Source organism: Buteo buteo, chromosome 3 (genome assembly GCF_964188355.1).
Source record: "Buteo buteo chromosome 3, bButBut1.hap1.1, whole genome shotgun sequence".
Classification (NCBI taxonomy): domain Eukaryota; kingdom Metazoa; phylum Chordata; class Aves; order Accipitriformes; family Accipitridae; genus Buteo; species Buteo buteo.
The window spans coordinates 52,026,458-52,037,666 of NC_134173.1; the positions used below are offsets into that span (position 1 = coordinate 52,026,458).

At 42.2% G+C, this 11,209-nt stretch overlaps 1 protein-coding gene across 6 annotated transcripts in view; it reads right to left on the reverse strand.

The window, feature by feature from the left end:
• Positions 1-10,917, reverse strand: part of TRIQK (triple QxxK/R motif containing) — a 62,482-nt gene extending 51,565 nt beyond the window's left edge. For 3 of the 6 annotated variants that reach the window (XM_075023593.1, XM_075023592.1, XM_075023590.1), the window contains exon 1: positions 10,858-10,917. Coding sequence is in view for 3 of the 6 variants with exons in the window: in XM_075023591.1 (XP_074879692.1) it covers positions 10,068-10,113 (46 nt within the window). In the remaining 3 variants the exon portion in view is untranslated. Of the gene's footprint in view, positions 1-10,067; positions 10,482-10,857 lie in introns of those variants that run through there. The other 3 variants (XM_075023591.1, XM_075023589.1, XM_075023588.1) reach the window with 1 other exon arrangement.
• Positions 10,918-11,209: the final 292 nt, after the last annotated feature.

Sequence of the window (11,209 nt, forward strand, 5' to 3'; positions counted from 1 at the left end):
GCTTGCATTATCTTGGACCATTAAAATACAAAATTTCTGAGTGAATTATTTAAAAATTGAAATAGTTTCCTTGAAGTAACATACCAAAACAAGACAATTTGAAACTGCTGGAATTTTTCCTTTCCTCTCACCCTGGTTTTAAAAAAATGCTTTTTAAAGTATGTTAGGCAAAGTTTCAGCTTAATTCTTCCCCCATTAATTCTAATATTGATATCCCATCTATTTTGACTCCATTTTCATTGAAATTTGTCTATCATTCAAGAAGAAAACCAACTCTCAGCAAATAGTCCATTCCTGCCTGACAATCAACCTAATAACTGACAAACAGAAGAGAAAACAGCCACAAATAAGCCACAGAGGCACAAAGCCAGGAAAAGACAAATGTGCCTTTCTGTTATATATTTCACTGTAGTATAAATGATATCCCATCACACATGACTTCAAGTCACAGTAATTGCTAAAACTGGTCATCACGTTTATAGCCTAATGATTGCCTCACTTCTTACCTTCAGCAAGCATGCAAAAGTTGAAAGCAGCTACAAATGACAGCAGCAAATAACACTTCAGTACACGTAGACCTAATCGTAACACTTCAGCAAAACTGAATTATTAGTTCCATTACTAAACCTGGTGTTTGAAAGGACTTAAAAGGTAATCTTTCCATCCAGCTTTCAGAATGAATGTGGGTTTTTTTCCTTCTATAAAACTACTGCAGCTCAATAAGTATTAAATAGACTGATCTATGAATGAAGAAAAATAGTTTTATGCCACTTTTGTTGTCTCATACGCTGTATTACGCGTTCAGGAAAGCAACTCAACTTAAAAAAATAAATCTATTCTAGTCACCAGGCAAAAGAAACTTGAAGTGTAAAGGGTTTTAATTTGGTGGGTTTGGCATTTATGTTTTCCTCTATTTTTCAATAACTGATTAAAGACAGAGTAACCTGTTAATCACCCCCATAAAGATCAGAAGATGAAGCTGATACGCATTTCTTTAGCCTTAACACAATACATTATTTTTTGTATTTTTTTTCTTTAAAATCGTCTGAGGCGAAAACCAGTAGATAAACCAGTAGACAACAGTGTTAACATATCAAATGTAAAGTTCAGCTCTACAGCCCTTAATAATGAGCTTAATAGTCAGGCTTAGTGAACAGACCCATAGATGTTAGCGGCAGCATTTTCAAAACCAAGTCCTACTCTATTGGTTTTGAAGGATTAGGCCATAATTGGGTGAAGAGTTTATTACAGCTCAGGTAACATCGGCTCACTAGTTTCCAAAGCAGTTCAAAACAATAGGCCAAGCACACTCTCTGCAGATTATATCTAAATTGCTCAAGACTTGGCTCTCCTGAAACCTACCTAGAGATCCCATTAAAGGCAATGATTTTTAAGATAAAGAATAAAGTAATAGTGTACATGATACCATCTCTTGAGGAGCTTTATGTTCTCTTTGGGCAGAAAGTGAATATAAGATCATTGATATCTACTAAAAGTCTGAATCTTGAACAAAAATTGAATTAAAGGAATGGATCAAAATCAGGCTAAAGCCTTTATATGCACCAAATGAAAAAATAAGCTTTGATAGCCATCAGAAAATGTGGTAAACTGTTTACTTGCCTCATTTTAAGGCAGAGGAGACAAGTGTGGAGTGCAGCTGGGACGAAGAGGCAGCAAAAAGAAAAATCGTCAACCAGCAGAAAAGTTTAAGTTGAAATAGCAGAAAGTCATGTGAATGCCTGAAGGTCCCAGATGCAACCATTTGTGCAAATGTCTGCTTGGGCTCTTTTCACAGCTTTCCCCGAAGACCACAGGATGGGAGGAGATTGCATCTCCGCCTATTCTCACTGTTCTTGAACAGTGTGCGTGTGTCACAAGGAAGAAATTTTGCTGCACGGTTCATCGTCCAGGAGAATGTCAAAGGGAAGGATGACACCAACTGTGACTAAAACATTGGAAAAAAGCACTCCTTTGGATGTTTCAAGTCACGCAGTACACGTGAAATTCTATTTACTGTAAAAATATTAGTGAAATACAAAATTGAACACTTTCATGGGTTGCTGCTTTTGGAGACAGCACATTTTTAAGATCCTGGGTTCTGACATGTGAAAGGTTGGCCTGCTCTGGCCTAAAAGATACCTCTGATGAGAGATTCCTACACCTCAAACCAGTTAGGAATGGAATGGAGTAGTTATGAGACTCCTACAAGAGATCATTTAATGAGTAGCTATCACCTTGCAAGCATTTCTTCAGAAACCCTAGCCTGAGATAAAATGGCAGACAACAATCCACTCCATTCACTCTAATTTCCTGAGTGCATCTCTCTAAGCACTAGGGGTTTGCACGTGCTCTCGGCTAGTCTCAAAGGAGAATGTATGCTTCAGCACTGCCACAAAGTTTTATTAGGAGGAGGGGGATATATATACTGCCTGAAATCTAGCCTTGTAGACTGCATACAACAAAAAAAACCTGCAAGAGCATACAGTAATGAGTTCAGACTGGTTTTCATAAGAACGTTCAACACCAACACCACAAGATGCTGTGGCTTCCTGCTACAATTGCTCAGTCTGGCCACTGCTGTACCAAAAGCTGTATAACCCTGTAACCAAGCCTAAGAAGTTTAAGGAGAGCTGGGTCAACTCTGAAAAGGACTTTAGCTAAGTTGCTTCTGCTTTTAACTTCTGAAATACTCTATCCCATGCACTCAGCTTTACGGCCATCCCAGTTGTTTCCACACTGATTTATTTATTTTTTTTAATAAGGTGAGTTAATGAAAATGTATACCAGTATAGCACAGGGGAAACATCTTTCCAGCTCTTCACTATTTCCAGCACTGACAGTGCTCAAGTCTGACGGCTCAAAAACAGACAAGAGATAAGTTTCGTCAGAGAGCCATTGCCCCAAGCTTTTTCCTATACACACCATTCCCTCCCCTTGAAGGTCTCCTCAAGGTACAGTACATATTCTATAGAGTCCTTCTATGGTCAGGATACAGATTTGAGCCGACCCTATAAAACATACATTACTTGTGTGCAATAAATGACAGAATGCATTCTTTACTCTGCATATATGGCTACGTTTTAGTACAGTACCCACATCTAGATCATAATTTCCATGGGTCTATATAAACATCCATGAAGATAAACAGGCTCTCTTCCCATGCAGAACTGGAAGAATTCATCCAGAAGCTTTGCTTTGTAAATAATTTCAGATGTATTTTACTGAAGCTATAAAGGATATTAGCAAGTGCACTGGGACCTTTTGTTTTATATTATTATGATCTTTTACTCTAACAGAAGTTACTAATATTATTTAACCCCACTGGTGTACTTAAAATGAAAATAGTTTGAAGCTTTTTTAAATAGGTTTTATCTCTATAATAATAATTTTTTCCAGAATACCCTCTTCCTATTTAGCCTGTTGGGCTGCTGCTTCGTATACCCAGAAAGATACCGAAATAATCCAGGTTTTCAAATCATCCTATCTTTCAGAATACAAAAGTAAACAGCAATCTAAGAATGCTTTGTTAACCTTTTCACTCCAAATTATGGAAAGATTCATTCATAAATTAAATAGTGTATGTCAAAAAATGCCAAAAAAAGGAACATCCATCCTTGCTCCAACCATTTTATGATTGCAGAATCAAAAAAACTCCAAATTATTAGCTGCTGCAACTCTTTGTGGTTCCATTAAAACCATACCTAAGTTTAATCACACCAAAGTCCAAAGTTGAAAAAACATATTACAGAAAGCTTTCCATGATGCATATATACAACAAAAAAGAAAGAATGCCTTCCACACACTCTGTAATAGGAAGAAATGACAAATTCACACAGATGCAGCATAGCCTTGCCTAGGACACTCAACACTATGCATGTAGGAGGGCCTCTGCAGCACCCAGGTGGGATAGATAGCTAATAGAGCTTGTTGAGGTCCAGCAGGGGTGAGGTAAGGCAGACATGTGGTCAGAAACATCACGGCAAGCTTGAACCTACTCTCAAGCCCACCTACCAAAGGTGGGACCATTATCAGAAGTAAGCCTGTGTCTTCCAGGACTTTCATCATGCTTTCAAATTCTTCAGGATGTGTTTTTCATAGAAATAGAACCAGATGCAACATTCCAGCACTGATCTTATTAAAGGGATTTAAACAACCCTCCTACCTCTCCCCCCATCTCTACCAGGCAGCACCAGCCCTTCTTGACACTGCCCTGCACTTGAATCCCCTTTGGCTACAGGGGCTTCGTCACAAACCCCAAGTCTTCTCACAGTCACAGCTTTACAAGATAAAAATCTTCCCATTTTGCACACACATCCAGCATTCCTTCTTCCTTGACTCATTTGCAGACAAACTGCATTTTAACAGACTCGCGTTACCATGATCTCAGCCATGCTTTAAAATTCATCCCTTCTCCATCAATCCAGCAATCACTGAACCATCCATCGTTTGTCATTACTGTTTATGTTTGCACACAGACAACTGACTAAAACAGCAAAAAGTATCACACCCGACACAAACGCTGGGGAAAGTCCCCACAAGCTCTTATCCATTGACAGTGGCCTCCAGCCATTCCTTCTAAGTGCTGGCAGCTCACCAGCTCTTTATCCATTTTATTGTTACTGTACAGTCCTAATTTTTAAATTAATTTTAGTTGAGTAACAGTAAATCAAGGGCCTAATCAAATTTAAATGTCAGCTATACAAATAGTGTACTTTCAGTCTGACAGCCAAGACACAAGAACAAAACAAGTAATACATTGCTTCAGGTTAACTGCTTCCTTTTGGCAAGAACGTAAGTAATACCAAACTGGTCTAGCAGTAAAGTAAGTGATGTAATCTTAATTGGAGGCAGCATAATCAGCTCCACACACAATAAGTGCCACACTAAAACCACCCACTGCACAATTTCTATGGCATACATACTACATGAAAGAAAGATCTATGTTTTTTAATATCAGCTTTTAGGCGTGATCACCTTTAAGAGCAAACAAAACTTTAATGTCCTCCACACTGACTTGGTACAGTAACAAGTTGAAAACATAGGTAATTTAAAACAGAAAGTTTAAAACGTGTTCAACTTGAAACTACAGGGGAGTCTCATAAACAAGCTTTGGGTATCTGAGAGGCTTAGGATGTTGCTGACCCCAGCTGTTTAACCACCTCTCTGCCAGGGGTGAGCAGCCTGTAAGAAAGGGCAACAAGAGGGGGTACGTTCTATCCCCAGGACCAGGGCCCCATTCCCAGCCTATGCATCAGCACAAGCCACCCAAAAAGAAATGTGAATTAAGGTGAGGGAAGCCAACTGAAGTGCAGGTATTGCTGGCTTTTCCATACAGACTGCAACCTGAGGGGTGGGGAGACCAGCTGGCAGCATCTTAAAGCACAGCATCTAAGGCTTCCAGAGCACATCTGTCAGAGCCATTCATGAATAAATTTGAGCATAAGAGTTTGTAGAATTGAGAACTTCATACGTAAAGATTACAATGAAAACACAATAGATAAAAGCACAAAAAGCTACAAAGGCTGATTGATAATGTAAATGTGAGAGGGAATTATCATGGGTAAACTTAACCTTTTCTTCATTTACACCACACAGCACAGCCGGAGAGAAAACAATTGAAACTTTGAAATCTACTACATTTCCAACCCAATCTGTTTCCACACTATAAAAAGCAGTTCATAACATAAAAGGTTATTTTGTTCCATTATTTATTTTATTTCAATGGAAATACATGAGGATAAATTTGGCTTTCTGGCTAGAGGCAACCAACTACAGGCAATATAACCCCATCTTTTATTTTGTTGTCTTACTTAAGAATAGAAATAACAGCATTAGTAGTTGACAACAAACTTGTGTACAAAATGGTGTGCTTCAGTTTGCCCTCTGGATTTTAACTTCCCAATACCATTCTCAACATTAACCTAGTGCTAACCTTTGCTCTTTCCCTCTCTCATACTTGCCCTTTCTGGTATAAGTGACTTGGCCACCGTAAGCTTCTGCTGTCAGAACAGTCTTTCCCCATTTATTCACTTCACTACCTCAACATCTATTCCTCGATTTCTATTTCACCCTTCCTCTCCTGACTATCTCCCATCTTTCTTTACACCTGCTATTGGGTTTACATTGGCTAATTCATCACATCGTGTCTTTCCAATTGTCTCATTTTTTATGGTAAACCATACTGGATGAAGGGCGATGCCAAGAACAATCACAACACATGAATAAACAATATTTTGTTGATGTATGAATTATATATTTAACACTGCAAAAAGTCCTGGGACACAATAAACTGTATTGTATGAAGCTCCATTGTACCATTGCAGTATGTGGTAAGAGAGGCAAAATCAAAATTAAAAATAACTAACGCTGATTTTTAGCCTTGCTGCTAAAAAAATGCAGAAGAAATGGGAAACAAAGGGATTAGCACCGCCCAGGTCAAGAGTGCCTGGAGTAAGTGTTTACACAACCCACTGAATTACAGGGGTATCTATGCACAGCTAGCGATACAAAAGCACCTGGGGTGCCTTGACATTTTCTCATGACCTTCAAACATAATTCTAATGAATAAAAATTTATTAGGAATCATAGGCTGTTGCAGATAATTTGGGGATATTAAAGCAGCATTAATGCAAGCCCTACTTGGAAAAACACATGCAAAGTGCTTTTTCTTCTTCTGTAGCAGTACCAGTGACCATCTATGTTTGCCATTACATGTAACCAGAGTTCTTTGCTAAATGGCAAACACCACTGTTTTTCTGGAACTATCTTTCCTTCTTATCTTCTTTCCAAAGCGGGAAAAAAAAATAAATCTTACCTGCTTATTCTGTGTGTCAAAAAATACTTCAGGACTAAAACTGATTATTAAAGAGCTGTAACATAAATTGTGTTTCTTCATCTCCTCTACCAACGACACCATGATGTTTATGTTGTGCATAATACTGCAATGATATATGAGATCATCAGCTTGATAACTAAAAACAGTTTCATATGCCTGTGATTGATAAACTATGGAAGTATTAAAACATTAAAAATGTTAATCTTTGTAATAATCTCCTGAAAACTTTTTATATTAATTTAAACCATCGATCATTTTAATATTTAATCATTGCAGATTTCATTTGAAATGAGGATAGCCATTCACTGAAAAGCACTTCATTTTTTATTTTAAAAAATGATCAGCTTATGTATTCTGTAAATCTCTTCATATTTTTTCCTCAATAAAAAGTAAACCTGAAAGCAAATGAAAAAGATCTACAAGAATAGAAAAATTTAAAGCAGAGTTTGTGTCAGAAAACACATACTTTTGCAGTCCTGTTCCCCAGCAGTAACTGTATTACCACAGTAGTATCATAAGACAGTCAGAGGATTCAGGCAGACTTCTACTGTAAATGAAAATCATTAGCTTCTTTGCCTACACCTTGCAACCATCTATGTTTCATTCTCTTTATATATCTCTTAACATGTAAACATAACAATTTACTTATGAAGAATAAATACTTAATATAGTCACTTGGCTCTCCAAGATGATATTGAATTGGTTTAGGTTTTTTAACATGTAACCCCATTTTGTAACATTTGCCTGCTTTAGCAACATACAAAGACTGTCCAAAGTATCCTACCTTCCTCTATAATTCACAGCTTGTCTTGCCTAATGAAAAATTTAGCTTAATATGGAAACATCCCAAAGTAAAACAAATCCAAGAACTTCCTAGTTATGAGAAAAATCTCACAGGAACTCTAAAACTCCAACTGCGATTAACTATAACTAAACTTGATGGTATTTGGTTTCTTTTGAAAGACTTTTAAAGCCATACAGGAAACAAAAACCAATTCATGGTCTCAAGAAACAAATTTCACATAAAAATCCAAAGAAAAGGTCTTCATTGCACTGCAAAAGAAACCCCTCGTCTTGTTTTCTATGCAGAGTCTCCTAAAATTGGATGTCTCCTGGAGCTACTGCCATAAAGTACACTGAGCTTAAGTCGTCCTTTAAGACTGGGCTACAGGATTTGGCTGAAATATTTGAAGGAAGTAAATCCTAGATATACAGTGGACAACATAACAGGTTAATATATTAGCTTACATGACTAGTCTTCATTCTGTATTTGTGACCAATAGTGAGTCAGAGGATTTTCCTGTACCTGCTATAAAACTGGCACACAAACTGGCTTCCTTTCCTGAAGAGGCTGCAGAGTGTAACAGCAAGAGCTATGAAGTTAGGGAACTGGCAGAAGTGCACATGGAATCTTCCAGTGCATATAAACTTACTCTGTATAGTTCAAGTTTATGAAAATAAAAAAAAAAAAAACACTAATAAAAGCACTACCTTTATTCTTGATTTTATGAAGAAAAGTATGTGTCTTTTTGCATGTCACCTTTTGCTAAAGTCTGTTTTTAAGGAAAGATGTATGGAAAAATCCTGTTCATTCAATGTGATGCAGTAACTGAATTCAGGAACTCAGCTGCTTGCATCTGAAATGGAAGGGATAGTCCTGTTTTTATGGAACTTAATAGAAACACACGTATGTGTTTCTATGTATATCAATACAAGATTTAAATTTAAATATAAGAGGAGTTTTACCAATGCTAACAGGAATCTCTGTTTTAGTCATGCGAAGTAATCTTTCAAAACATAGATAATTGAAGAGCTTCCACATCTGTGTTGAAACAACTAAGTATCTTCTATATTGCTTTTGCAGATACAAAATACTATTAGACAGACTAAGAAGTCAATCGTAGAACATTGTTGTAACCTCTACTTGGTTAAATTAACAAATCAAGCTCACAGAATTACAGGATTGTTGATGTTGGAAGGGACCTCGAGGTCATCTACTTGGGCTCATCTACCCCTGCTCAAACAGGTTCAGCTAGAGGACTATACATAAATTACAGAATTATAAATTATAAAATAAATTACAAAAAGGATTTACATATTGAAGCAAGAATAACAGAAGAAAGTGAGCAATTGCCTTTTTACAAAAAAATGTGTCAACTGTTTGCAATGGTGGGATTACTTTACTTCAAAGTCAACACTTGTTCTCTCTATGCTCACACTTACAGTACTGACCTGAAGTAGGCTTAGATCTTCACAGCTTCCATGAAGACAGAAAACAAGTCTTAGAAGGGTAAATTGTAGTAATTTGTGATCAAAGATAATCATGCCAACAAAAGTATCTGCCAAATTTTTCCTTAGTGAGCAGACAAGCTATTTTCTGAACAATGAAGTTTATCGCCAGCCCGTTTTGTACCAAAAGGTGAAGCGATTCAGCCAAGGAAGACAGGCCAAATAGCACTACTTCAGAAATGGTTCAATTTTCCCCATACTTGTAGATTTTTGTGTATCCCTTAAACATCACTTTCTACAGTTTTCCACTATGGAAGTCACACATCAGTAGCAAAGGCTGGAAGAAAGTCAACATATCTTTAGTAACAGGTGCCCTTCCATTCTGATTAGCTCTTTAGGAACGAGCCTGGTCCCCAACAGCAAAGAACTTGAGCCCTCTATGACATGTAATTGAATTACTGTGTGTGAATGTGTGTGCTGTACATACAGCCCGGTTATACCATAAGCTCTTTCAAAGGGGCTTTCTGGTACTATGCTCTGTCCTCCTAATTACGTAGGCTGATGTAAGGCAGACCAGTTGAGAGCCATGCAAATACGCTGGCAGAAATCCCTGCCAACACTTCACACTTAGAAATGTTGTGCCTCCCATATTTCTGTCCAGCATTTTCTGAGGGTAAGCATGGCCAGTGCACTCTGCAGAAAACACAAATGAGTCCAACGTACCCGGAACACATCACGCCTGCAAGGTAAACACAGCCAGCTCAACAAGCCTGGGTTGTATCAGATTTACTGCATACACAGAGCTGTCCGACCACATACAGCCCCATTACGCACCGCACGTGCAGCGGCTCTAACACGTCCTGGACTCACTGCACGTGGGGGGTCAGCCTACACGCCCGCATGCACACCCACACGCGCACACACCCCCACAGAAAGCAGCTGTTTGTCCAGCTCCCAGACACCCAGAAACCCCACACAGACGGGGTTTCACACACACACATACCCAACCACACCGCGCTGGCGGGCAGCACGTGAGAAGTTGAGCTCATGAGGGAAAGCCGTGGGGTGTCCTCGCATGGACGCGTCGCAGGCTTCTGTCAGCTCAGCCAGCCTGACAGCCTCCAGGCCCAGGCCTCAAACACAGCCCTCGCCGAAGAGACGCCCCGGTAAGAGATTTATTTCCCTCCAAATCAGCCAGTCGCAGCCTGGTGAGGGACCCAGCCTGGCATCCCCTGGGGGCACGGGGAAAACGGGCCCGGCAGCCGAGGAGCGCTCGGTGCGGCGTGAGGTGGCACCACCGGCCCCGGCCCCGGCCCCGGCCCCGGCCCCGCGGGGAGCCGCCCGCTCTCACCTCCCCGGCACAGCGCATGCCGCCGGGGGCGGGGGTAGAGAAGTGAGACGGGTCTTTTCCCGCCCACACCCAACATGGCCGCGCCGGCCGCGGCCGCTGACCCCTCCCGGCCCCTCAGCCCACGTTCCGAGGGCGGCACCCGGCCGCCCGCGGCACCGCCCCGATTGGCAGCGCGCTCCGGCCAATCGCGGAGGCGAGCGCCTTCTCCCGGCCAATGGCAGCGGAGGCCCGCGGCGGACAGCGGGCCGGCCGAGCGGCGCCGCCAGTGCGGACGCTCCCTGCCCGCAGGCCAATGGCGGCGCCGGAGGAGCGGCGGGGCAGCGCGCGCCCACCCCCCCCGCCCCGAGGGGGGAGGTGGTTGCCGTGACAACCGCAGGCCCGCCGGTGCCGGCCGGCCCTGGCGCCCGCGGCCCCTCGCCCACCCCGGGAAGCGGCGCGGTACCTCGGGCCGAGCGGCAGAGCTCCGCCTCCTGCCTCCTCCCTCCTCTCTCGGCGGGGCGACTTCCTGTGCTGGCGGGGCTGCCGCCGCCTCCTGCCCGAGCGTCCCCGCCGCCCCGCCTCCCGCTCCCACCCGCCCTGCCGGGCAGCGGCCTGCGCGGGGCCGAGGCGCCGAGCCCGCCGGGCTGGGGACTGACCCGGCCCCGCGGCACCTGCGGCGGCGGGAGCGCTGCCCGGCCCCCGCCCTCCCGCGGCGCCCGGCAGCTGCGGCCGCAGGTGGGTCGGGGAGGGTGCTCGGGCGGCGGCGGCGGCCTCGGCCCTCGCCTCCGGCCTCGGCCCCGCGGCGCCAGCTCCCG